The 27,443-nt window shown below is 52.6% G+C and overlaps 2 protein-coding genes across 46 annotated transcripts in view; one reads left to right on the top strand and one right to left on the bottom strand.

Moving 5' to 3' along the window:
* TANC2 (tetratricopeptide repeat, ankyrin repeat and coiled-coil containing 2) overlaps positions 1-11,963 on the top strand; it is a 478,177-nt gene extending 466,214 nt beyond the window's left edge. For all 20 annotated transcript variants that reach the window (XM_072746843.1, XM_072746841.1, XM_025999546.2 and 17 more), the window contains 3 exons: positions 55-201; positions 2,630-2,730; positions 4,321-11,963. In XM_072746843.1, coding sequence (XP_072602944.1) covers positions 55-201; positions 2,630-2,730; positions 4,321-6,271 — 2,199 coding nt within the window. In that variant the 3' untranslated portion in view covers positions 6,272-11,963. The remainder of the gene's footprint in view (positions 1-54; positions 202-2,629; positions 2,731-4,320) is intronic.
* Positions 11,964-14,038: 2,075 nt separating this feature from the next.
* Positions 14,039-26,830, bottom strand: CYB561 (cytochrome b561). 26 transcript variants are annotated; one of them, XM_072746902.1, is made up of 7 exons: positions 22,060-22,221; positions 20,002-20,135; positions 18,359-18,575; positions 17,318-17,416; positions 16,939-17,042; positions 16,332-16,489; positions 14,039-16,097 (listed from the first exon to the last, which is right to left on the bottom strand). In XM_072746902.1, exons 3-7 carry the CDS (start codon positions 18,561-18,563, stop codon positions 15,905-15,907), a joined length of 759 nt encoding a protein of 252 aa, XP_072603003.1. In that variant the 5' UTR covers positions 18,564-18,575; positions 20,002-20,135; positions 22,060-22,221; the 3' UTR covers positions 14,039-15,904. The 26 variants fall into 26 exon arrangements, with proteins under 26 accessions (XP_072603003.1, XP_072602986.1, XP_072602990.1 ...); XM_072746885.1 differs by having other exon boundaries at positions 20,032-20,135; XM_072746889.1 differs by having other exon boundaries at positions 18,359-18,572; positions 20,032-20,135.
* Between the last annotated feature and the right edge of the window lie 613 nt (positions 26,831-27,443).

Here is a 27,443-nt window from a genome sequence, read left to right as displayed (position 1 = left end):
CCTCAGTTGCTCAGCAGACCAACTGTGTGTTTTGCCATCTTGTACTCCCATTAGAAAGGTAAAGTAAAGGAGGCTGCCCAGCGCTACCAGTATGCTCTGAAGAAATTCCCCCGAGAAGGGTTTGGTGAGGACTTGAAAACCTTCCGGGAACTAAAGGTGTCTCTCCTCCTCAACCTCTCTCGATGTCGCAGGAAAATGAACGTAAGTCCCTCTCCTCCCAGCTGCTTTCTACAGCCCTGGAAGCTGACAGTCCACATCACTCACTGGCTCTTACCAGGCCCCTGAAATCGTTCTCTGCCCCATTTGGAACTTGGTTGTCCTTCACAGAGCACTGACATTTGCAATTTGAAAGAAATCAAGTCTGAGTATGCTCCGTATCTTAAACTATAAAAAAGTTAATGCTATGGGCACTTTTGGAGCTTTCTGAATTTTTAGTTCCCACCAAAAGTGATTGAAATACCATCATCATCGTCTCCTATCCCCAAGTCAGTTTTCCAGTCTTTGGGAAAATGTGGAAGCAGTGGTCACTCGAATTCCAGCTGCAATTGGATATGAATTGTAGTCACTCCCTTCCTTTCTGTTAGGCCCATCGTCACTTAAGGAAGGGCTGGAAAGACGGCTCAGGACCATGGACTTCAAGGTTTATTTCAAAGGCTAATCTAATTGAACTTTTCACTCCTTTCCTCATCTTTGTACTCCAGCATGCCCTGGCTCTTCTGTCACGGAGGGAACCGTAGGACTCTTCCTGCTCCTCTGTTACCTCCCAAGTAGTCCTTGGTCCTTTTCACCTGCCATGCAGAAACAGTCTCTGATGCCCTCAGCCACTGCTTCCGTGACACACAGATACTCCCAGGCCGAGAACCCTCTCTCAGAGATTGGCAAGAGCTGAGATTGTGTCAGAAACCTCTGATAACCCCCTGCCTGAGGTCTCACAGTTCCTCAGGAGCTAAAAACAATCCACCCTGAAAAAGAATGCCAATGAATAGGGAGCTCAGCTGTGCAGAAGTGAGATTTCAGCTGCAGGGGCAAGAGGCCTGCTGTCAGTTCCAGAGAGAGGTTGTTTGTGTGTACAACCTTCATCTCCTCCAGCTAAACCCTGGCAATCAGAAGAGCCCTCGTGTCAACATGCATGTCTCAGAGAACAGAGTTATGGCCCAAAGAGGCAGAGTTGCCCAGGGTGCTAAGGAGAGTGGGGACAGGGTAGCAGTTTCTGTTGGGAAGGGGATGCCCCAAGGAAGGCACTGAGGCTCTTCTGTGAAACAGAACCAGACCAGTGGTACCCATGCCCCCCGCAAGGCACTAGCCAGTGAGAATGAGACAGTGCTCAGGAGCCGCTACTAGCCTGCCGCCTTCTTTTTTGCCTAAACAAATAATCTACTTCTTAAAAGCATTCTAATCTTGCCAAAAATGATGATTGTCCAAAGAAAAAAGATAAGAATGGAGACAGTAGCAATAGGAGAGGACTTCCGTAAGTTGGAATACTTCCTCGCTAGCTTCACGCTTGCTCAGAAACAGTTATCAGTCACCTCCCATGACCAATACTGTACGAAGCACCTGAGGTCCATCTTCTTCCGTCCGAGATAGCTTGTCACTTTTCCTTGTTAACTTCTACCTATGCCCCAGGCCTTCATTCTGCCTCAGGAGCCATGCATGTCACCAGAAGTTACTGTGCTGTCCTAAGGCTTTGACATTGAAAGAAGAGAAAGAACTCTCCTTTTAGCTTAGTATGGAAGAGTACCTTTACAACTCTGGCTTTGTTCCCCAGAACCCCCGTTCCCAGGGTTCTCAGATGAGGACAGATGAGAATATGCTCCTTGAGGGAGCCTCAGTGATCAAGGGATGAAGTGACAGCACAAACCCTAGTCACAGCCAGGGCCCTCTCTTAGTTTATTTTTGTTGTTTTAAATGCTTCCTAAGTAAGGAACCAGTTATGAGGAAAAGACCAGAGAAACCCCTGTGAAATAGAAGGGAAACTACCATTTACTAAGCATCTGCTATGTGCCAGCAACGGTGTTGGGTCTTTCAAAGGTGTTCTCACATTTCATCCTGTCTGTGAAGTAGCTATGGATGCAAAAACACGCCACCCCCTCTGAGGGGTTGTGGGGTCGACCAGAGGACTGAACCCAAGTCTGTGTGGCACCCCTACCCCATCTAGTTAAGTCTCCATGGTCAGTGCAGTTCTCCCTTCCACAAACCTCATCCTGCTGGATCTCACTCACCCCCTAGAGGGCGTGACAGGAAGCTGGGGGATAGGATGAGGCCCCCATGTTTGCCTCACACACATAACGTGTAACGAGTTCAGGTTTCTAACTTCAGGAGCCTCATTGGGTTAACATTTGGCTTCTGGGCTAGAAGGAATTTCATTAGAAAAGCAGAGGAAGGCAAATGAAAAGTATTTTAATGCTTCTGGGCAGGTAAATTCCCGGGAGTTGTTGCAGGCCACACAGGGCAAAGGCAAAAGGAGCTTCTAGCCTAGGCCACATGGCTAGAGCCATGCCAGGCATGTCAGGAACCCCATGTGTTCCATCCATAAATGTCAAAGAAATGTACATATAATCTGTTTTATTCCCAAACTGTCTATTTTTCATATCTCTTCAATGACTCATTTGCACACCTATTGTAATGACAGGATTTTGGAATGGCGGAGGAATTTGCTACTAAGGCCCTGGAGCTGAAACCGAAATCTTATGAAGCTTACTATGCAAGAGCAAGGGCAAAACGCAGCAGCAGGTGAGGAGAGAGAGAGAGGGTGACGAGCAAGATGTCTCTTTTCCAAAAATCTGGCCAAAGCAATGTAGGCCATCCTGGGGCATATGTACCCAAATGTGTCTCTCCCTGAGGACTTTGAGGGCCATGCTTTGGGGATGGCTCCCATAGCATAGAACTCCGCTTGATACTGGCAAATCTTCAGGGCTATGGAGATCTAGAACATTTTACTTTGGGAGAAAAATGCCTTTGTGTTGCTAGAGAATGGTACCTTCTTCCATGAAGCCTCTGCTATCTCTCAATCGCTTTTAACCCCTAGAGCAGACAGCATGAAGAGACACTGGTGCCTTAAGAAGAGGTCACTTAAGCAAAATATCCTTCTGGCCCTTTTAGAAGGAAAAGTAGAATGGGTCACTTATATGGCAGGCTCCTCTTTTCCTGTAGGCATTTGAGGAGTCCCTGGGTCATTTAATCTTCCTTCTGAGTCTCTCCTCAAGTCTGGTAGCATCAGACCTCCTCCTCACCTAAGTCATCACCACCACACCACACCCTCGCGGAGACAGGAGGTCCCTGCTGCCAGGATTGAGGGGGCCCAAGAGAAACTGCATCCCTCGTGTCCATCTGCTGTGGCTTGGCCAGTGGACATGAAAGGCTCCAGAAAGACCTAGAACCTGCCATCACTGATCTTTGGATAACTTGTCACTGTCCTTGATGCCTCCTGCCCAGTGCCCGACCCTTCTTCCCAACTCTGCCCAGGAAAGAATTGCTTCAGGTGCACTGTTGTGGCCAGGGGAGGATATGGTCCTAACAACCAAACCCAGGTTAAGTCTAGTGACAACGGTGGCAGTAATATTAGTCTTAACTAGCTGGGGTAACAAAGTCCTTATAGAAGCTTAACTGTCAAATTCTCTTTTTCCCCAGATAATTCCTTCCCCACAAGGGCAGTTGCCGCTTTCCTGGGCGATATTAATAGGATGGGAATATGTCTGAGAGTTTGTGTCCTCATCTGTAAATTAGAATCTGAGTTGCCTAGTCAGCAAGCCTAATACCTGCCCAGCTCTGATGTAGCAGAACGGAGGAATAGCAGTGCTGTGGGGCGAGGGGGAGAAAGGGGCAGAAGACAGGCTTCTTGCCAAGGACTGAACAGGCCTGAAATTTGGAGCCAAAATATTGAGAATACAAAGAAAAAATTATGCTGGATCAGCAAGATTTTTAAATATTGTAGTTACTGTTTTGTTCCTAAGCTAATTGACAGTGACCCTGTAAATGACAACCCCACCCAACCCTCATACTGCCTGGTGTGCATTTGCGCACTTACAGAATCTTCCGGAAGGGCCTGGCGGGACTAACAAACGGGGCCATTTTTCTGCTAATCCCAGAGAGGCCAGAAGGAAGATGGAGGCTAAACAGGCTAAGGAAGCATTCTGGGCTCTTCCAGAATGACAGCCTCCCTGTTTCCTTCCTTACAAATCAAACGAAAGCAACCCCAATGCCCGCCCAGACTCCCACAGATACTATCCCCAGTTCTCTGAATAGTGACTGCCTCCTCAGCTCTTGGTAATTCCTGTTGATTCAGAATAACTCCAGTTCCTGTGTTTACATTTTGTCAAGCAGACAGTTTGCAGCAGCCTTAGAGGATCTGAACGAGGCCATCAAGCTCTGTCCAAACAACCGTGAGATCCAGAGACTCCTGCTGCGAGTGGAGGAGGAATGCCGCCAGATGCAGCCGCCGCCACCGCCTCAGCAGCCGCCTCAGCCGCCGCTCCCAGAAGAAGCGGAACCCGAACCACAGCACGAAGACATATACTCTGTACAGGATATATTCGAGGAGGAGTACCTGGAGCAGGATGTTGAAAATGTTTCCATTGGCCTCCAGACCGAGGCTCGGCCCAGTCAGGGGCTCCCAATAATCCAGAGCCCGCCCTCCTCTCCGGCCCATCGGGACTCAGCCTACATCTCTAGCTCACCACTTGGCTCGCATCAGGTTTTTGACTTCCGTTCCAGTAGCTCTGTAGGTTCTCCCACCAGACAGGGCTATCAGTCCACCTCACCCGCTCTTTCTCCGACTCACCAGAACTCTCATTACAGGCCTAGTCCTCCGCATACTTCCCCGGCCCACCAGAGCAGCTCTTACCGCTTTAGCCCCCCGCCCGTGGGAGGACAGGGCAAGGAATACCCAAGCCCCCCTCCTTCCCCTCTCCGGAGAGGCCCTCAGTATCGGGCCAGCCCTCCTGCTGAAAGCATGAGTGTCTATAGATCTCAGTCTGGCTCACCCGTGCGCTATCAGCAAGAAACAAGTGTTAGTCAGCTTCCTGGCAGACCGAAATCCCCATTATCCAAAATGGCCCAGCGGCCCTACCAGATGCCTCAGCTTCCTGTGGCAGTTCCCCAGCAAGGGCTTAGGCTACAGCCTGCCAAGGCCCAGATTGTGAGAAGCAACCAGCCCAGCTCAGCGGTTCATTCAAGCACTGTCATCTCCACAGGGGCCTATGGCCAAGTAGCCCACTCGATGGCTAGTAAATACCAGTCTTCACAAGGAGACATGGGAGTAAGTCAGAGCCGATTGGTTTATCAAGGGTCAATTGGGGGGATCGTAGGAGATGGGAGACCTGTGCAACATGTCCAGGCTAGCCTAAGTGCAGGTGCCATCTGTCAACATGGAGGGTTGACCAAAGAAGACCTTCCACAGCGACCTTCCTCAGCATATCGGGGTGGTATGAGATACAGCCAGACGCCACAGATTGGGCGTAGTCAGTCTGCATCCTATTACCCAGTCTGTCACTCAAAACTAGATCTGGAGCGTTCCTCCAGCCAGCTAGGTTCCCCTGATGTGTCACATTTAATCAGAAGACCTATTAGTGTCAACCCTAATGAAATCAAGCCCCATCCACCCACTCCCAGGCCACTGCTGCACTCCCAGAGTGTAGGCCTCCGCTTCTCTCCATCCAGCAATAGTATCTCATCAGCCTCCAACCTCACTCCTACCTTCCGGCCATCTTCTTCGATTCAACAAATGGAGATCCCACTAAAACCGGCGTATGATAGGTCATGTGATGAGCTGTCACCAGTGTCTCCCACTCAGGGAGGTTACCCCAGTGAGCCCACCCGATCCAGGACCACACCATTCATGGGGATCATAGATAAAACAGCCCGGACTCAACAGTACCCCCACCTTCACCAGCAGAATCGGACCTGGGCCGTGTCATCAGTGGATACCGTTCTCAGCCCCACGTCTCCAGGCAACCTGCCTCAGCCCGAGTCCTTCAGTCCACCATCATCCATCAGCAACATTGCCTTTTATAACAAAACCAACAATGCACAGAATGGCCATTTGCTGGAGGACGATTATTACAGCCCCCATGGGATGCTGGCTAATGGGTCCCGTGGAGACCTCTTGGAGAGAGTCGGCCAGGCCTCCTCATATCCTGATGTGAAGGTGGCTCGGACCCTCCCTGTGGCTCAGGCATACCAGGACAACCTGTACAGGCAGTTGTCCCGGGACTCTCGACAAGGGCAGACATCCCCTATCAAACCAAAGAGACCATTTGTGGAGTCTAATGTTTAAAAGACGTTTGTTGGAGTGAGACCCATATGTTTTCACTGCACATTTTCAGGCTTGGTTTCCACATTTGAGGTAGTTCTCTGGCTTAATTTCTCATGTAGTTTCTGTGTGGTGTTCAGAGGTGGCAGCCCACATGCCGGAGTTCTTTGCATGCAGCCGACCGGGAAGCTGGCCTCCAGGGAGCCAGGACTTCGGTTTCTCTCGTCTGTGCCCCAGCCACATGCTCTCTCCCTCTCTTCCGATGCCAACGAGGAGATTGTTGTGCCGTGTGCTTTAACCCAGGGAGATCAGACACACTGGTCAGCTTTTTCCAGGAGACAATCGCTTTCACTGATGTTCTTGTTGTGTGAATGTCTTTCTCCTTTTTTACAAAAATAAGGTGTTCTTGTTTGTTTTCTTCTAGGAACTTTAGAAAGAGTATGATGCCCCTTTGCCTTTGCATTCTTATCCAGTGTTATCCAAATAGCCAACCCCAGTGCATTCTTGTGCCATGGTCTCCTCCCCAGGACTGCCAGCTCCCTGCAGTCATCAGGTCTAGAATGTTCATTTAGGTTATTGCTGGTCTTCCTACGGGGGCAGAAGGATCAAGGAGAAAGAGAAGAAACAGGTCTATTAAATTGGAAGAAAAAAACCAATATGATTATTTAAAATGTCACTACATTGATTTTCCAAGAAGTGTTCTATGAGTATTTAGAAAACAACCAGCCCTTTAAATATTTTACTCAGCCAAGGAAATCAGATGAGGATCATGGATATTTTAAAATAATTCACCAAGAGGTATTCTTTAGGTTTTTAGCCAACAATTAACTATTAAAATCTACTGATTTTTCAGGGGTGGTGGGGGCAGCATTGGGGAGGGCAGGAATACATAAATAGAGCAAGAAGAAGACTGTTCTGGATTCTCAGTGAAAGGCTAGAGAAAAATCTTTGTCTTGGAGAAGTCTGCTCTTTAGGTCCTGATGTATCATTGAGCATCATATTCCACAAAAGCAAGCCCTTCCTGGAGTGTGACTGGTACAATAATCCTGTCAGTGGGTCTTCACCCAGAGCCCGATTGTGTTCTTACCAGCCCTCCTCTTTAAAACCCACGTGGTGTAGTGAAAAGATTGGTTCTCTGAGAAGCAAACAATACTCTTGGAACTCTATTCCTGAAGTTTGCACCCAGGGCCATTGCACCCTGTGCCAGATGTCATCTGATTCCATTTCCAGATCTAGTTTCATTATCTATTACTCTAGGAATTGTTTCTTCTTTTCTTTTTCGAGGTAGGAGTGTTTGGGGAGTGATCTTTGAAAACCAGACACAGCAAAGTGTTTCAGGGAGAAGACAGACCCCTTTCAGCCTTGGGTGGGGGCACAGGAGACAGACAGCAGGTCTTCTGATCCAGCTACCCTCCACCCTTCTGTGTCTTGTGGTCATTTGCTGACCTGTCCTGTGCGTGACTGAGGCCAGCATGAGATGGACAGCAAGAACACTGAAACCAAAGCCTTAGCACAGGCCTGGTACTGACTGCACATCAGCTCTGAAAACTTCAGAAACTGGACAAAAGAGAATTTGTTCTCTGTCCTTAGGAATCATTCTGCTCTTGTTCGTAAAGGGCTATTGGAAGGGCAGTTTCCTGAATAAAAATCCAGACGTGACCAGACCTGTTTGTAATAGTAAGTGTCCTCTGAAAGTATCACTAAGACACAGGAAGCATGAAGCTGAGATCAGAAACGTTTTGCTACTATTTTAGATTCTGCCAAATAGATGGACCCTCCGCCCCCAAGCCTGAAACAAGCCAGGACTTGTCTCTCTGTGCTAGAAGCAGACAGTTGGGCCAGCTCAAGACCCAGACTCTTTCCACTCTCTCTGATGCCTAGGGACTGTCTCCTACTCAGCTAGCCGAGGGCGGGTGCCAGTGTCTTATCCCTTCTCTTCTCCTTCCACCTCTCTCTCTCTCTCTCTCTCTCTGAGAAGATGAAGTGTTCAGCTGTAGCACCAGCCTGCAGCCAGGAGCCAGCTCCCGCTTTGTCCAGGTTTCAGCCCTACGGGGGGGGGGGGGGGGGGGGGGCTTTTGCATCTCCTCCCTTCCTCGTCACCTCTCACTGAGGAGCTGCTGCTACATTCTGAGAAAGTTCTGTATCTGTCAGGAAAGTGCCCCAGCTTATTTGAAACACCACCACACATACCACCCGTACTCAGCTGTCTAGGCAAGTGAGCAGGTTCTGCATTTTACAAACATGCCACTGATGCCACTTGTCCCCAGGGTCTTTCGATTTTCCTGGACAAACCGGAGATTGCGGGTCTATGCCTTACTGGGCAAAACACTTAAAACAGTCAAAATGCAATTCTTTGTTAGCCATTGTAGGAGGAATTGAATATCACTACTGGGCTCCAGTTGAGTTTGACTAGAATATGCCAACTAGACCATACTGGGGACAGGCGACTGTTTTTCCCTGTAAGCAGACTGCCTGTGCTCTGTTGCACTACTTCACTGCCATGGGCTGATCTTAGTACCGAATCTCCGAGATGCCCTCTCCCCCAGCAGCACTTGCTGAATCAATGTCTGGCCTCCAGTGGGGGAAGTTTTTCAGATGAGCCTGGTAAGTTCCACTCACCCAGTTCACATCACCCTGAAATGGAGACAGTAGTAACAGACTTCAGCCTCTAGATTTCTCACCAAATTGTACGTTTCGTTCACCCAGAATTCTTGCACTAATGGGTTCCCATCACATGTCTATAAATGGGTGCACTTTACTGTTTGAATTTGTAACTCTGATAAATACTGGATATTTAAGTGTGCGTGATGTCTTCATTAGAAAATAGCAAAACCGCTCTTGTCTTTTAGTGTATCTTTCAAGGAAGAAAAAAAAAAAGGAAAGAAATCAAGCAGTGGATCACAACATTTATAGCACAAGAAATAACTGTTGTATATAAGCATCAAAAAGATTAAGGATTTTTAAATACAAAAAAAATATTTGCAGTGATTTTAAAGTGCTTTTCCAGCAATTTTCTTAGGGACTCCTGAGACATGGTTACTTTATTTACTGGATCAGTAAGGCACACAATTAACAATTAAAAATTAATGTTTATTTACAAAGTAAAGGGAAAACCTGTGTAACATGAGAATTTGGCACGGACAAAATGGAGACCATTTTGTATCTGCTGTTGTATCTTGTCCGGGTTGCAGACGTGCACTATTAAAGCCCCAAGTTAATAGAGCACAAACCCTTCTGTTCCTCTCCCATGTGCCCCTCTTTCTAGATGTGTTTAACTGAAACTCGAAGGCTCAGGAAAATCCTACTAATTAGAATCCTGTACAGTACCCCAGGTTGTTGTCCAGAGATACAAGTTTGCTAATTTAGTCAAGCCTGGATTATTAAACACTTTTCCTAAATTATTGTAAACAGATCAGCCTAGAGAAAGGTATTCTCGGTCCTCATATTGTATAGTAGTTTATGAATCCCTCTCGAAATATTGGTATTTTTATATTCCAGAGATGTACCCAATATAAAAATTAACCAGTATCTAATTTAATATCCATAAGTATTTTCCTTAGATATTTAGTCCTGTACAGTGGGTTATGTGGACATCACCTTGCTTCAACCACATTCTACCACTAGGTGTCACTGTGGCTCTGCACCAGGCTTGTCTGGTGGCAAAGGAGGGCAGCGTGTCCCCCTGGAGGAGCCACCTCCAGGGTAGCCCGCAGGCCCAGAGGGTTCAGGAAGGAGGGACAGAGGCCTGCAGAGGTGTCTTCACGGATCTGTGCCAGTTGTGGCAAGATAAGCTCTTTGAACACTACCTGCTTTGGACCTTGAGCCAGGCAGAGGCTGGGAGAATGCTGACTAGAACTCACTTGCTCTGGTGGATGGGTGGGTGCGAGTAAGACTCCTTTACTCCCCACAAGCACCCCTCTTAGTTCCTCTTGGCCTCCAACTTTTATAACTCCAGAGATGTCACAGTTGGGTGGTTTGATTCAAAAATAGTTATTTTTCTACTGCAGAAATGCCTTGGACAAAACCAGTTGCTCACTGAATCTTTGCCACAAAACGGAACAGGCTCCCCCTCCCTGTCCCAGCCTCTCCCACCCTGTCTGTCTGTCCTTGGGCTGCCCACTTCTCAAGAAACCAACTTGCAAAGGCAGCCTGCTGCTGCTTCCACACCGAGGCCTGTGCTGCCCCATTGAGTGCACATTGGGAGGTGTGGCTTTTTCTCCTTTTCCTCTAGGAATTCCAGACTGACCATCTACCATGACTAACAACAATGAACAAAGGGCTTAGGGGTAAGAGCTACCTACAAAGATGTGTCATGGAAACCTTCACCATGCAATGCCTTGAACTCAGCTCTGGCTGCTCCCAAGAAAAGGTGGCGGCGGTGGGGCGGGGGACCTGGACACAAGCACAATGGGAATGGTGGAGCCACTGTGCAGAGCTACTTGAATAATCACTGGGTCTTCATCAACTCTTATAACACAGACCACTCAAGGGCTGAAGTGTTGGTAACCTGCATTTCGGTGTCCAATGCCTCACAGCTGCTGAACCACCCTGAGATGCTTGTGGCCACATAATGGCCACAGTCAGAGCTTTGCAAGTCCGTACCAAATGAATGCGTAATTGGACACCAAAAATCAAGTGTTACTTTCATGTTTCCTCACCCATATCATCTCACTTCTTCCTGCTGACTCTGATAATCTCCACTAAGCTGACCTGTCAGGTTTTAGCTGAACGCATATAGATGCAGGCCAGCATCACTCTCGTTTTTCAGACAGACTTACCCTCTGGAAAGGAAGGAGCCTAGCTGCTTTGTTTTTGTAGCACTTACTGGCTGGAGTTTTCTTTTGCCTAATCGCTAACCAGAACACATGGTTAGGGGGACTCAACTCAGTCCCTTCGGTCCCCAGGACCAGACAGTTAATTCTGGAAATTCAGTACTTGAATGTACCTGCCTTATTGTGTACCAGCTTATTGGAAAAAAAAAAAAAAAAGAGTTAGAAATGCTGGCTCCAGATCTCGCCTTCATTGACAGGTTATTTTGGGAATCCTGTAAGTTACACTTCCTGTTCCGGTTTTGTTTTGTTTTTGTTTTTGTTGTTTTTTTCCTTTGGCTGATTCCTGCTGAGTGGGGCCAGTTCCTCATCAGGCTCAGGGCAGGTGCCATCCTCAGGCATGGCCTCCTTTCCATTTAGCGCAGCATCTCCGTCTCTGTTCTGTCTCCTCCAAATCCAAGATGATTTTAATTAGTACAGACATGTACAGTCTACAATTACAGAGTGATTTGTACTAATATGATTTTGATTCCTCCTCCTCTTTGCTGTCCTTTCAAGACACTTGCTGGAAAAAGCTTTAATGCACTTAGTTTTCCTTTAGGTTTTCTATGATTCAGATGTAAAGGACTTTCTCTGTACAGTATATTATCCAATGCATGTTTGTTCTCTCTCCCGATATATTGAACACCACGCAGTTGTGAACTCGTGCAGTGGGGATGTCCCACACCCAACAGAGGCATTTAGCCCCCTGTGTATAAGGAAAGACATTTTCCTTTGCTGTACTTGCTTGAGCAGTTGTATTGTCTGTACATGTGAGCTGTGTGAGATAGATGTGAAAAGTTCAATGAATGCATTTTCCTGCCCATGTGTACAGATCGCCATCCGTACAATGAACTGTATGTATGAAAGCAAATGTACTTATTTATAAAGGGTAACACTTGGAAAAACCTGGTATGGTGGTGCTTTCTCCTTCCGTTACAGTGCCTCCCCGGGGAGCTGACTGGAGCCCTCACTGAGGCCCTGGGTGCTGAGGAGCCTCCCGCTGGGGACGGATTCAGCAGGTTAATAATAAGCAAAGGCCAAATGCCAAATTCTGGGTGATTTGGTTGGTCTCTCTTGGGACCTGCAAGCTTGTATTCGAGCTTGTATTCATTCATTCAGTGAAGTGACTGAGCACCTGCTCAGAGTTGGGGCAGCACGATGGGCACTCAAGAGAGCTGTGGCTGAGAAGACAGTTCTGTGCAAAGGCTTGCAGTATCCACTGAGAGAGGGAGGCTTTTTCTTCAGTGATTTTCTCTCCAGCCAAATCAAGGGAGCACTGAGCTCTTCTTGTTTCATTTTAGTAGCTGAGGCTGCACCCTTGTCCTGCTGCCAGTGAAAGCTGTCACGTCCAGAGGCTGCATGCCCGGGGCGAGGGGACGCCCCCTAGCTCAAGTTCTGAAGGAAAGTGGTCAAAACTGGAAGCCATTACTTCCAGACCTTTGCTTTTTCTTCCTAAATCAGGATAAACTTTCCCATCCTTACCGTCTAGAGAGCTAGGCCGCTGCATTGTAGAAGCTGCAGGGTTCCTGAAACCAGCTGGGGATTTGATACCTTTTTCTAAAAAGTGGCTAGCATGGAGTCCTGCAGCCCTTCCTGCCTAGCAGGTACCTGTCTACTGTAGGGACGAGCTGTAGGGACACAGCTTCCCCTAGACCCCAGTGTGTGCTGAACAAACATCCCTATTGTGTCAATACATCCATTTCCCCCAAACAGCCAAAGCTGGAAAAGCAGGAAAACCAGGCACGCAGTCATCCCAGCCTGGATGCCAGAGTTACCTTCAGAAAAGAAAGGAGAAGACTCTTGAATGAACCACCTACTGGTTCATAGAAAACCTCGTGGTTTGAAAACTTTGAGACCTCCAGGGGTTCCAAGCCCAGTTAAGGTGAGGGGCATCCTGAGCAGGTAAAGGAGGCAAGAGGTCCATCTGCAGGGAGAAGAGGCACCACCTTCATGGCTGGGATCTTTTGAATATTTACAAACTTAGGAGACCCTTGATGCAGAGGCAAGCACAAGAGTTGGAAGTGAGATGGGACGCTAACAGGGTCAAGGTGATTCTGTCCTCATTCTGAGAGCCAGCTGTGACCTTGACTGAGCCATCGGCTTGTGACACATATGAAGTCGTGTGCTTTGCAAGCTTTTAAGCCAATGAAGGTTCAGGCAGAAGCTTCATTCAGGAGAAAGAACATGGATGCAGAAAGCAAAGACCTCTCAAAAATATGGAGAATAGGAGGCACTTGGGTGGCTCAATGGTTGAGCCGCTGCCTTGGCTCAGGTCATGATCCCAGGGTCCTGGGATCGAGTCCTGCATTGGGCTCCCCGCAGGGAGGCTGCTTCTCTCTCTATGTCTCTGCCTCTCTCTCTGTGTCTCTCATGAATAAATAAAATCTTTTTTTTTTTTAAAGGACAGAGAATAAAGTAAATGTCAGAAAGGATTCATGTTACCCAAGGATTACTTACCAGAGGACTTGCTGTAGGATTCCTTTAAATAGTATTTTAAGTGATGATGCTTTTCTGGAGCACACAGAGCATCCCGTCGTGAGATCACCATAAACACACCTCCTGCCTGAGCCTTAGGGATTGTTCTCAAGTGGAATCTCAGCTTGTTCTCAAAGCTTTGCTCCTCTTCTTAAGGAATTAAGAGACAGATTTTCAAAAGGTAAAAAGTGAACAGAATACTGGGGAGAACTTCTTGCCAAGGCCCTTATCGGGGTACACCCTCCAGGCCACTCTCTCTGGGCTGAGGAAAGGGTTTCTCTAACCCTAAGGGAGCGCCTCCCACACTGGGGTCAGACACTGAACAGCCCCTGGGCCATTTCAGAGCCTGTGCCATGACAGATATCTTTAATCACTTTACCTTCTGTGCCCAGCGGGGGGACATTCAATTTCTGTTGAGCCTAGTAAGACTAACTTCATGTATCTGACTCCACTAGAAGCACAGGCTTCTCTTTTTTTGTCACAGCAAATGAAGACAAGTCAGAGATCGGCTGTAGACATTTATTGAATCATCTGTTACACCAATGCTACATTGTACTTCACAGAAGACTGGCCACAGGCAAAGTAAAATAAACCACCACGCATCAGCTTGCAGGGGGCTTCCTGAATCATCCAACATACACTTCGGCAAGCAGGCCAGTTTACAGATTTTGACTACAAATCTAAGGTTCCATTTCTCTATGTGGCATCTGGCAAGGGAGACACACAATTGTACTTTGGTAGTTTGTCCAAGGGGGCGTTTCTCCACGTGTAACTATCTGGCTATACAGCGTGAGCCAGGCCCTGGCAGAGAGCACGGTGTAACCAGGCGAACACCCAGTCCGTCCAGGCAAGCTGCAGCAGAGGTGGAGGAGGTGGGGAGAGGCTCAGAGGGGACTGGGCAGCCCTGCGGGGAAGGGGGGCAGCTCCGGACCCCAGCCACCTGCTCAGAGAAGTGGCAGCAGCCGGAGGCAGGGCCCAAGGCCAAAGTTGAGAGTTAGAAATCTGAGAATTGGAGGATTGGAGGAGGCCAGCCCCATTCTCTAAGGCAGCACTGAGTGAGAAAAAGGCAACCATCAAAGGAACAGTAGTCAGGTTTGGAAATCTCATTCATTTCTTCATGTCAGTAAACTGTGTCTGTCTCAAACTGGGTCATGTTCCTCAAAGCCCAGAAAACAAGGAAAACAAGAAGAGAGCATTCACCAAGTCCAAGAAGCACAAGGTCAATGCTCTAATCACGTTACTTCGAGACTGAAGCCAAAGAGTGACTCAGGAGGCAGCACAGCCTGCTTATGCAGCTGGGGGATTAACCCGATTCCAACTCAGTCCCAACTTCCTGCAAAATGGGCCCAGGTAAAGGGATGAGGCTTTCCTCCAGAACACAAGCAGGCAGCCTTGCCTTCCCCGCTGAGCAGGAATAAGACTACAGCAGCAGCCATCTATTTAAAAAAAAAAGAAAGAAAAAAAAGATCCATGCCCTTGGCCTCAGGGCAGAGCCAGAGCAGCGCCTAAACCAGCTGGTGAGGGCGGGGACCCTGCGGGAGTAGCTGCAGGACAGCCCACCCACCGCCCAGGGGGCCATCTCCGCCCTCCCCTGTCGCCCTCAGCGCCAAGTACAGTTTGTCTCAGTCCTGTGGCCCGTCCCCCTCCCAGTAGAGCCGTCCTGGGGCTGAGGACTGAAGAAAGGGAAGGCGAAGCGCAGACGGGGCCAAAGCCACATCTCCACTGCTTCCCAGGGGCCCGTCCCTCCCCTCTCCGGGGGAACCCTGCCCTGAACACCAACATATTTTATACATAATATCACTTGCTCCGCTGCCAAAGCCTAGACCCATTCTCACCACGTGTTATTCAGACTAGCGAGACTCCTGCTTTGCATTCAGTGTTACACAAAGCAAGTCTTGGCCTCGCCAGGCCTGTCACTAAGGTCCAGTTTCTCCCACAGCTTTGTGCTCTTTGCAGCCCCTGGACGCGGCCCAGCATCCGCTGCTTCAAGAGGAGAGCCACTCTACGTCTTTAGGGATCTGTGCTTTTGTAATCAGGACTGACCACCCAAAACCCTACCCAGAGCTTCTCGATTTGAAGGGGGGAGCGGGGGGGTGATGGTGACACAGGGGCAGGGGTTGGTGGATGACTGACAGGACTCTAAAGCAGCAGCAAGGAGGGAAAGCAGAGGAAGCCAAGTCCTTCACCCCAGAAGTCAGACCTCAAAGTTCCCGGGAACGCAGCCCCCACACTCCCTACCCACCCTGCCGAGCCCTCCCCAGGAGCCGCTGGTCCTATGGGCAGCCTCGACGGGGCGTGGGAAAGACGCCTATCCAAACCCCCAGAACTGAGGAGGCCAGCGCCCTCCCTGTGGTGGGGCAAGGGCAGGCGGTCACTGGGAGCTGGGGCTGTCGCCTTCCGTCAGCGTCTTGAAGTCCATGGAGAGAGCCTGTTCTTCCGCCTGGGGTGGCCGCTTCCAGTCAGCGCGAGTCAAAATGTAGAGCACAGTCACACCAAAGCTGGCCAGCAGCAAGCCCAGCACGTTGGCCAGGACACCCTCAGCCTCAAACGTGCTGTACTTGGCCCTGCAGGGTTAGGGCGGAAGGGAGAAGCCACCCAAAGGGTCACTGTCAGGCCCAATGCCATTTGCACCCAGGCCAGAAAGATGGAGGGTGTTCCAACCCGGCCTCCCCGGGCCCCCCAGAGAGGAGAACTACCACTCCACTAAGTCCACCAAGAGCTGACCCAGAAGGCAGAGGTCTGGGGAAGCAGAGGGCAGGGCTCCATCTCTGCTGGCCCTGGAGACACAGGACACTCACCCAAGTTTAAAAAGCAGCGCCTCCTTCAGGCCCAGCAGGGCTGTGCCCACAGACAGGACGAAGATGGTGGCGCCAAAGAAGACGTGCTGGGGGCGGTAGCGGCTCCGCAGTGAGAACGAAGCTCCAGGGAACAGGAAGAAGCTGAAGCCCACGAGCCACTGCAAGAAAAGGCGGTGGTGCTGGGGACTGAGCTGGCCCCCGGCTCAGCCACCCCAAGGCCACCCCGGTAAGTCGTGTCCACACGCTGTCTGGGAAGTCCTCCATCCACCCACTTGGCTTCCTCAGTCCCGGGAGCAAGGGTGAGGAAGCAGCAAGCACCCACAGGAAAGGTCCTGGCCCCGGCAGGGCACTCCAGGCCTGCTCTCAGTTCACCGGGCCTGTACGCTTGCTCGGCAGCCTGGGCCAGAGGCCAAACACGTGCGCGGGGTCAGCTGGAAGGCGCCTGGGTCTGAGGCCCCCTCACCCATGATCCTGGCTTTGGCACCCATCTCAGAATCTGAAAGCACCTTTTTCACTTTCAGGCACATGCCTTGGAAAATGGGCCCCCTGGTGGCACTCACGTCCCCGCCCCGGCCTCCCCACATCGTTGTGGGGCTGAAGGACTCACCTGCACAAAGTAGAGGACAAACACGAGGATGCCACACCAGCTGTGCAGGCTGTACAGGTCAGAATAGCCCTTCTGCCGGTGGTAGTTGAACACCGCCACCAAGCCTGGAGCACAGTAAGGGGCCATGTGAGGACAGGGCTGTGGGGCGGGGAGCGGGTGAGGTGACCCAAGGGAAACCCCACTAGCTGGGACTTCTGGGATCTGGTCCCAGCTTGATGGCTGCCAGCACCTAGTGTCCCGGCAGGGGACGCCAGCAGGGGGAAGGGACATGGGGAGGGGGCCACAGCAGACCTGGAGGAGACCAGACCTGTCCCACAGCCTCTTCCCCCAGGTCAGAAGCAGAGGGAGAGGAAAGGAAAAGCCGTGCCCCAGAACTCACCCACGAGGGCGATGATGAGCGCGAGGACATGCAGCAGCCCGTGCAAGACTTTGGTTGTGCGTTTGGCTTCATTCCTGAAGACACGGTAAACCAGCAGGGCTTATGGGGAGTGAGAAAAGGAACGTCAGGCCTGCGTGCTGCTGGCACCAAGGAGACATGCCTTGGCTAGGAAGGGCGATCTGAATTAAGGGCTTGTCAAGGTACCTCAGCCACATTAAACAAGGTTCCCGGGGGCCCAGCAGGGGCCCTCGGGTCTGGGTCCGTGTGCCTTAGCACTCCCCCAGCCGCCACCTCCACTTCCTGGTCAAGTGTCCTGTGTACTCCAGGTTGTGTTGTAGGCTCATCATGCGGTCACAATGAGGGCCCACCAAGCTTCTGAGGTCACCTCTTAGCTATGATGATTCTCAAATAGTCCAGTATGGAAGCCTGAGCGGACATTAACTACCTGTAGCAAGCAGGCTCCCTAGTTGGGGGGGCCCCTGGTTCCCAAGCTAACCCCCTCATTCGGCTGAGTGGGACAGGGCCAGGCGGCATGGGGAATGCCTCTGAGGATTCCGCTGCTGAAGGAGGGGCTGTCACCAGGACCTCCTCTAGGAAGAATGGGTCAAATAGATCCAGATTTGGATTTCTTGTTACCAGAGAAGAAGGCCACAGAAGGCAGGGTGGGAGCTAAACATGGCCTCACTCCCACCCCAGAGAGCTTTAGTTCGGCCACAGCCAGTATCCCCCCGACATGCACACACACACAGTCACCCTCTTTCTCCCAATTTCAGCTCAAGGCCCAGCCCCTGGGCTGGCTGCTCTAAGCAGCGCGCAGCTCTGCTTGTCGAAAGAGCCAGGGTAAGTAGGAAAGGAGTTGCCACCCACCAACCCCAGGCCCCTGGATTTGGATGCCTGGGATCCCCAGGCTCCAAGCTAGCTTCCTTCATGTCTTTTCTGGAATCTGAAATGTGCCCAATTACAGGAGACCTCAGGGCTGAGCGACATCTGCAAACGGCCTCCCCTAGGAGCGGCTCCAGAAGTGCAGGCAGCGGGACTCACCATCTCCCTGCAGGAAGATCAGGCCTATAACCATGCAGAGCGGATGTACGTTAAACTGCAGGGCGCCCTCCCAGGCGATGCCGCCCCTGTACAGGCCGAGCCACGCACCGGTCATGGCCACCACCGTCAGGCCCAGCAGCTGGGAGAGCGCCACGTAGTAAGGCAGCGCTCCGGGGGTGGCCGCCACGCCGGCCCGGCTCTCCATGCTGAACAGCTGCTGCAGGAGAGACAGGAGAGCTCAGAGCAGCTGGCACCCCACAGGCACACCCCTGGCCTCTGAGGCCAACCGGCGCCCCCTCCGCCCACCTGCCCCCAGGGCCACCCTGTGCTAAAGCCCGGTATCCCCAGTCTCAAGGGTGGCGGGGCAGGGGTGCCCCACTTCCCCCAGAGACAGGCCAGATGCCTGGCTGTGAGATGCAATGAGGGTGCAAGTGAAGGCCCTCCAAATTGTGGAGGGGCAGAGGGCCCTGCGCCTGGGCTTTATATTGTTTGACGAGGCCCTGGGTCTTCTCAGGGGGGGCCTCACAAATGAGGTACAGAGAAGTGAGAAAACCCCTTGAAGGACCAGGGTCTGTCCCCGGGGGGGAGGGGGGGTCATGAGTACATCCAGGGAGGAGAAAGCCGACCCCCCCACCCCAGCCCCCCACAGCCAGCATGCCTGCGGCAGCCTGAGATAAACAGCCATGCCCTCCCTGTGGGCCTGGGCGCGGCCCCCACAGCAGGTGCTTGCAGGAGAGATGTGCTCTGACCTGCTTGCCTGCAGGCCTGCAGGAGTGGGGAACAGGAGCAGCCAAGCAGCCTGCTCCCCCTGCTGCCCCCCCTTAGGGCTGCACGGCTCAGGTGAGCTCTCCAAACCTAAAGGCACCAGAAACCTACAGGGGCTAACACTGGCCACTCAGGGCTCCTGGCATGTTTCCTGCGTTTCACTGCACTCCCCGCAATGCTGTCGGGACAGGAAGCAGGGGGTCTGGTCCCCTGCGAAGGACGAAGGCAGTTCGGGGAGGTGGGAAAGCCCTGCTCAGGGCGCTGTGTGTGTGTGGTGAGCCCGTTTCCTGGCTCCTCTGTGCAGTCCCCCCCATGTTAGCCTCCCCCAGGGTCAGGATGGCCCTCGTGCCAGCTCTTCATCCTGAGCCAGTGGGTTCTCCTGACCCAGAGCCCAGCCCTGACCCCTACGCCCAGGAGGCAGAGGCACTGGGGCACGAACGAAGATGACTTCCACCCCCCTCACCCTGGTGTTGGGCATCCTGTGCCCACAGAAAGGTGCTCTCCCCTCCCCAGCGTCCCGGCCTCTCCTAGAAGCACTGGGAACATCCCAGAAGAGGACAGCTGAGCAGAGCCGTGGCCCAACAGGCTTCTGGGCCCCGCTAACAGCCAGCGGGAGCTCGCTCTCTACCCCTTGCTGCACAAGAGCTCTTGTCTGGTTGGTGGGCGGCGGGGAGGGACTCCTTTTACCTCCCTGTTCTCTCTGCCATACCCGACAAGTGTAGGCAACTTCACCATGAAAAAAAAGGCGGGGGCAGTGGGGAGTGTTACTAATACACACTCCCTACAGTAAAATGCAGATTAGCAAAAAAAGGTAAAAATTCCAAGTAATTAGCATTTTCACATGTGTCCTTACATCCCTTTTTTCTAGAAACACATACAGTATTTTATAGAAACAGAATCGGTATGACCTGTTTAACTTCCCAGTAGGTCATGCATATCTTCTCATGTCGAATATCCACCTACGCCATCGTTTGCATGACGTCACAGGATTCTTCTGTGCAGCTGTTCCATGCTGTAACCAAGGCCCGATCCCTGTTGTTCAACATTTAGCTAGCTTCCAGTTTTTCGCTAAATGAACCATACTATGTGGCCATCTCTGCACGTGTGTCTAATTCCTAACCGGAGAAACGGAACCCTGCAGCAAGCTACATTCTCTTTTACTTTTTTGACATTTTATCAAATCATCTTCCGAACACACTCCCATGGCAGGGAGGCACATCTGTTTCCAGAAGGCCTGGCAGACTATGAACCCTCATTTCTGAAACTCTTGTCTCTGTATCTGTCACCTTTCACAGGTAAATCTAGGCCCGGTTCCAATCTCTTCCCCAAATACAAACCCTGTTTCTAACTACCCACTGTGTTCTCTACCTACATCCCACAAACACTTCAAACTCAGCACATTCAAAGTCAACTCACTTGCCCATTGCTACCAAGTCCCTTCCTGACCAGGCAGGTGGCCAGTGTGGCTCCCTCCTGGGCCTGGCCCTGACAACTGTGCAAATGTCAGTGGAGACAGGTCACCGAGTCCAAGGGGATTTCCCCCCGCCCCAGTCCCCCCATCACTTCCCTCCTGGCCCTCTTCATCACCACCACCCCAGCCAGGGCATGGAGCTTCTACCCCAATCTCTGTACCCCCTTCAACATGCCAGACCTGCCAGGGACGAGCCAGCTCCCCAGTCCTGATGCCCTACCCTGCATGAAAGGGCCACTACCTGCTGATGAAAAGCCAATCCTGTAACATGATGCTGACTCCCTTTCCATCTGTGGCCCTGGGTTTTTTCACCAAACACACTCAGAGGATACCCTCGCTTCCCACTTCCCGGCCCTCACAACACCCTCTGCCTCACACTCCCCATGCCTCCCTCCCAGCTCCCTGCTCCCCACCACTCGCCCCTCCTCCACTCACCCTCCCCTCCATCCATCTGCCCACAACCTGAAATGGGCATTTCGCTCACCTCTGCCCCTCGAGACTGGCCTGCAGCTCACTTACCAGGTGGCGTCCTGCCCCCCCGTTAGGCTTGCCTGTGCCTCTCTGCTCACGGGCCCTGTGAGCTGGTGCCAGGCGGGGATGCGTCCTGCTCCTCTAGGGCCTCCTCAGGATCTATTCCCTTGCACAGACTCTAACAGGAACAGATGCTGTCCTCCGGTCACTTGTTCTCCGCCCTCCTCCCCTTTATTAGATTCATATAGCCCCGGGGCACGGTCGGAACCTGATTAGCTCCGAATTAGAAAGAGCAGAAGGAACGTGCTCTGCCGCGGGTCCACCTGCCACGCAGATTAACCAAGGACAGCAGTGGGAGCTCTTGGATCTCAGAGCCACTCTGCGGCCAGGCCAGCCAGCCTCCTACTGAGACAGGCAGAGATCAGAGCAAGGTTCTCCTCAGAGCTGTGGGTTGTGACTTACAAGAAGTATATAAGATGGAGCTCCTAAAACCCTTGGAATTTCCCAAGAAGGCCATAAAGCAGTCTTTTGTTAAGTTACTGAGCCTTTAGATAACCTGGGGATGGGGCTGGTTGCCAGGGGAACCAACCATGTGACTGAAGCCTGGAATCCTTAGTTCCACCCATCAACTCCCCCCCCCCCTCCCCCAGAGAGGTGCTGGAGATTTGAGTTCAATCACCAATGGCCAATGATCTAATCAACCACCTCTAAGCAACCAAGCCTCCATTAAAATCCAAAAGGAGCTTCTAGGGAAAGACAGCTCCCCCAGTCCCCAGGGATAGAAGCTCCTGCACTCAGGACCCTTCCGGACCTCACCCTCCCCTCCGCTCCTCTTCATCTGGTGGGTCCTAAGTCATATCCTTTTATAATAAATCTAATAAGTAAAATGTTTCACTGAGTTCTGTGAGCTGCTCTAGCAAATTAGTTGAACCTGAGGAGAGGGCCATGGGAACTTCCTATCTACAGCAGGTGGGTCAGAAGCACTGGTGCCAACCTGGATGTGCAACTGGCATCTTTAGTGGGGGGCAGTCTTGTGGGCCTGAGCCCATAACCTGTGGGATCTGATGCTGTCTCCACGTAAACAGCGTCAGGACTGAGTTCACTTGCAGGACACCTGGTCAGTGTCCTCTGAGAACTGGAGGAGTGGTTGGTGGTCCTGAAAAGAAAACACACATTGGAGTAGTGAAAGGACTAAATGGGGGGCTTGAACGTTCTGCACTGTAAATTCACACCCTGAGTGCCCCCAGGAAGTCAGGCCCCTCGTGCTCTTTGCACCCCACCTGCTGCCTGCGTGTGTTGGGAGGACAGGGGCCTCACGGCGGGCTTCCAAGCCCCAACTCCGTACTCGGCATTCTCTCCTGTAACCTTCGCGATACCACCATGATAACAGGAGTTTTGGCTCAGTTTAATGGGTGAGGAAATGGAGGCTTAAAGAGGATAGGTGACATGCCCCAAATTATCAGCCGCAAATAGCTGCTCAATGATTTGTTCATGAAGCACCCTTTGTATGCTGGCAATACGCCAGATACTGGATAAGCCGTGATCCCTGCCTTCAAGGAGCTTGCAGACAAGTTACAGAGCAGACACAAGATTTTTTTTAAAGAGTAGCAGGAATTCAAGCCACGAGTTCAACTCAGGCTCCAATGGCCCTTTCCACCATACACACTGAAGACAGTGTCCCCCTACTTTTATACATTGAAGTGGCACAACCCAAGCAGTAGTTGTCTGGCAGGGGTATGGCTGTGCCCCGCATCCAGGGTGGACTGTCTTGCTTTCCAAATACTGAAGTCAATCAAGGATGTATCTGAATGGGCACTTGCCAAATATGATCACTCTGAAGCAGAGCTCCAATGGGTCCCTCCCTGTCCCATGCCAGTCCTCCCATGTCCCTCACCCCTCAGGAAACCAGGCTCCTAAGGCAGTTTAAGCCATCAAGTACTGGTGTCCCCTGTGGGCTCTCCTGGGGGAAAAAGAGGCAGGACGGAAACTGGTAGTTAAGAGAGAAGGGGATGGGACACCTGGATGGCTCAGTGGTTCAGTGTCTGGTTGAGTGTCTGTCTTCGGCTCAGGGCGTGATCCCGAACTCCCAGGATCAAGTCCCACATCAGGCTCCCTGCATGGAGCCTGCTTCTCCCTCTGCCTGTGTCTCTGCCTCTTTCTGTGTCTCTCATGAAAAATCAAATAAAATCTTTTTTAAAAGAGAGAGAGAGAAGGGGACGCAGGAGGCTGAACCAACTGATCAGTGAGCTTTTCACAGAGCCTCCAAAGGCAGCGCTCCTGCCCCATCTGTCTGGGGAACTAGGCATCCAGGAGAAAGCCATAAAGATTAACCTGTGGAACTTCAGAGGCCCAAGCTGTCTCCCCCACTCCCCCGCCCAATGTGAAGGTTGATTTAAGTCCAAGGAAGAGGGATGCTCAAAGCTCACACCAAGCAAGACCATCCTGCCTCAGGCAGGCCTGTGCCTTGCCTACAGGTGACCTCATAGTCAATAAGCTCCAAGGGGGAAAAATCCAGATTCACAAAAAAGATGAAGTAGTGAGTGGTTCAGTGGTTTACAGAACATGAGCAGAAAGATTCCTTCAACAATGGCATTCCCCCATTCCTTATTCCATTCAACATCATTGGCAACCTCTCTTTGTGCAAAGGAAGGGCTGCTTCCAATGCTGGAGAGAGAACACATTACAGGGACTCTGGCTGGAATCTGACCTGCCCACAAAACAGATGGAACATGTGCAAACCTTGAAGTCAGTTGAGAGTCACTCCCTACTAAGCAGATGCCTTGGAATCATGCTCCTTGGGTTCATCCAGACAGTGACAAGACTCTCTTCCTTCCCAATTGGGCTGTCCCTCCAGAATGCTGGCAGTCCTTATACCTCCTTTGTTCCCAAAGCAGAAGCATGGACAGCAGCATCAGGCCTGGAAGCAGCCACTCTCCACCCCAAAGGCCTCCTCTGCCTCACACACCCGAGTCTTGGAAGCAGGGGAGGCTCTAATAGTCCCTTGCCCAGCCACCCTCCTTGCTGTCAGAGCACAAGATGGGGGTGACAGTTCTGGCAGCTTCTGGAACTTTGGGCTGAGACAGTCACTCCCTCCCCTCCCACACACTTGCAGTCAGGTTCCACTTAATGCAATCAAACAGGGACAGGAGCTACCCGCAGGGCTTGAACGTGCTGAGAATCACTGTTTCTCCCCCAGCCCACAGTTTCATTAAAAGGCCACGAGGCCTAATCTCATTATGGGGACCAGACATCGACTGTGTCCTAAAGCCTGGAAGCTGGCAGCCTGGCCTGGCCACAGCCCTCCTTGTCCACAGCAGGGTTTTAATTGAGTTAGAGAAGATTATATTGGGGACTGAGGTTAGAGCTTTTCTTGATGAGTGAGTGGGGGAGGAGGGAACAACTCAATTGCCCTAGAATGTCCTAGAATGTGATGGAAGAGAAGGCAAAATGAAGGTTGAGCTGTCAGGCAGAGCTCCAATTAGCCTGCAGGAAGAAAGCAAAGCTTGAAGTTAGACACTGGGCCTGGTTCTCCATTAAGTACAGCGGGCTTGGTGCCAGGGCTCCCAAAACTTGTAGGGACCCACAAAAAATGTTATGATTTCTACCAAAGTCAGGAGGAAAAACAAATTTAGCGTTGAAGAAAACGTTCTAATTTTTAATCCAGCTTGGAATACATTTGTCTTTATAACAACACAGTTGTAAAAATATACAGTGTTTGTTTGTTTGTTTTACTGTTACTATTTTTAATGGAAGAAGGGTCCCAGCAAGGCAAAAGTGCCTAGGACCCATGAATGCAGCTCCGGTCAAGCAGATGTGATGTTAAAGCCAGTCCCACTGTTTATGACTCTGTGCTCCTGGACAAGCCAAGTCCCCTCCCTGAGCCTGCTTCCTCATCCACAACATAGGGGATATTGAATCTCACCTGATTTACTCACTGGCCTGGAAAAATCTAAGTGGGATAAGTATGTACTGGTGCCTAGCAAAGTGCCCGTCACATGGTTGGCATTCAGATAACAATCTAATAAAAACAAAACCTTGGGAAGAGTCGCACATCCAAAGTTGTTAACATAAGAGGTTTGGGGCCACAGAGAGCCAGATGGCAGCAGACAGCCCTACCACTTCTCATAAATCCACACTCCTATCTGCTCCTGTCCCCCACCCTGGATCTGGGGCGGATTCCTCCACCCATGCCTTCTGGTGTTGCTGGTCCATATTAGAGAAGCCAAGCTCTGCCAGCCAAGAAAAGGTGGCCAGGACCAGGGCCAGGGCAAGGTGGGGCAGGCAGGGGTGGCTCCACCTCCCGGCTTCCGGCTGCCTCCTCCCGCACGGAGGTGGGGGGAGGTTGCCGAACCCTTTCTCTCTGTGGGTCTCACCTTGGCATTTATAAGTTTTCGTTCTGTACTTTTCTGCCTCAAATCCAACTTCACAAGAGAAATCAAGGTACCTGTGAGAAGGTGGGATTTCTTCATTTGGTATAAAAACAGAGTTAAAGAATCCAGATGTCCTGAGATGGAGCTTCATTTAATGAGACTTAGAAACCCCTCAAAGACTGGCAAGTTAGGGAGCATGAGAGGAGAGGGACAATCTCAAAGAGAAAGGCTGGGGGTAGGGTCCACTGGGATCCCTCTCACTGTGACGCCCTGGGGGAAAGAGCAGGCCTGGGGGGGGGGGGGCCCTGCCATCACCTGGGTGTCAAAGGCAGCAGCGGGCCCCTCCCTCCGCTCAGTTCTGCACCGGTACTCACAGCTCAGGGCCCCGCAGGGCCGAGCCGGCGAGCCAGGGTTTCCCAAACGAGACGCTCCTACCCTCCACAGGAAGCTGCGGAGGTTCCAGAACTCGGTTCTCCTAGCTAGATACTTTTCAACCCCAAAGGCAGAGAGGCGAGGCTGAGGAGAGAACCAGCAGAGCAGTCCGGCGGGTCTCGGTTTCAGGTTTCAACACAACAGTCGTAGCAAACGGTGGCGGGTCCACGTCTACCCTCCCGAGTTTCTAGAACAGGTGAGGCCACCTGGCGCTCCGACCTAACTTCCGCAGTGGCGCGGAGGCCGACAGCTCCCGCGGGGCGCACGGCCCGCTCTCGCCGGTCCCGACCGGCTCCGGGGGGCTGGGGAGCGGGTGAGGTGCGGGGGGCGCGGAGGCCGGAGCCGGCGGGGGGGCGTCCCGCTGCCGCACACCTGGGCGCCGCCCCGGCTTCGCGCGGGGGCTCGGCTCGCACCCACCCGCCGGGCGCCTACCTGGCCGGGCGCCGGGCCCGGAGCTGGTCCCCGCCGCGCAGCACCACACGGCGCCCCGGCCCGCGAGCTCCCCGCGCCGCGCCCCGGCGGCTCGGCCGGTTCCGCCCGCCCCCCGCCCCCGGCGCGGAAGCTACGGCGTCGCCATGACGACGGGGCGGCGGCCGCGGGGGCGGCGTGGGGCGGGGCGGCGGGGGCGGCGTGGGGCGGGGCGGCGCGGGCGGCGCGGGTCACGCCCAGGGCGCCGGAAGTGCCCCCGCGCGCGCCGGCCGGGCCCCCGCTAGTGCGCGGCGCTCGGGACGCGGCCCTGCGCTGCCCGGGCCCGAACCTTGACGCCGCGCCCCGGGGGCTGCGGCGCCGGGCGCTGAGGGGCCGCAGCGCGCCCACTGCGACCCCGGCCTTCTGGACCCGAGCTCGGGTAACCTTCGAGATCCGGGGCTCGCGACCCGGGGCGCGTTCAGGGGTGCAGGGGGGCTGCGGCCCAGGTGTGGGGACCTCTTGCCCAGGCCTGACGCGGAGGCCGCGGGCGCTGCGGGGGAGGGGGGCGGGAGCCGGGCCCGGGACGGGGACGGAGCCCGGCGCCGAGGGGAGGGGCTGCCGCCGGGAGAGCCGCCGCCGGGCCTCGGCCTGGGCTCCGCGCTTCCTGGTTCCTTCCACGCCCTCCTCCTCCCCCCTTCCTCCCCTTCCCCGCGCCCCCCCGGGCTCAGGTGGCCACTAGGTGTCAGACACGGCCCGGGCCTGGGCGCACGCCGCGGCTCCTGCAGCCCTTGGGGGATGCGCCCGCCTCCCTCCCGGCCGAGCGAGAGGTGACTGGACCGGGTGGCTGGGCTCACTCCTTCCCCAGTACCAGCACCCCAACACACACACACACACACACACAAAGGTGACATTTTTGCTCCCTTTTGTCAGGGAGCTTTGCCTGGGACTGACTGCCCACCCCCCAAGCAAAGAATAGATGCCCGTTGTCGCCAGCCCCGCCGCTGATGAAGGCCTAGACCTTGCCAGCGGCAGCCTCCCCTGTCCCCAGAGCGGGAGAGGAGGATGCCAAGGCCAGAGCTGGGGGCCAGCCTCTACTACAGCCCCCTGTCCAGGAAATGCTGTGGGTAGATAACAAGTCCAGCTCAGACTTCTTACAAGCTCAGAACAA

The sequence above is a fragment of the Vulpes vulpes genome, chromosome 2 (genome assembly GCF_048418805.1).
Source record: "Vulpes vulpes isolate BD-2025 chromosome 2, VulVul3, whole genome shotgun sequence".
Classification (NCBI taxonomy): Eukaryota; Metazoa; Chordata; class Mammalia; order Carnivora; family Canidae; genus Vulpes; species Vulpes vulpes.
Note: the sequence above shows the minus strand (reverse complement) of the source record. Positions and strands in the feature narration are given on the sequence as shown.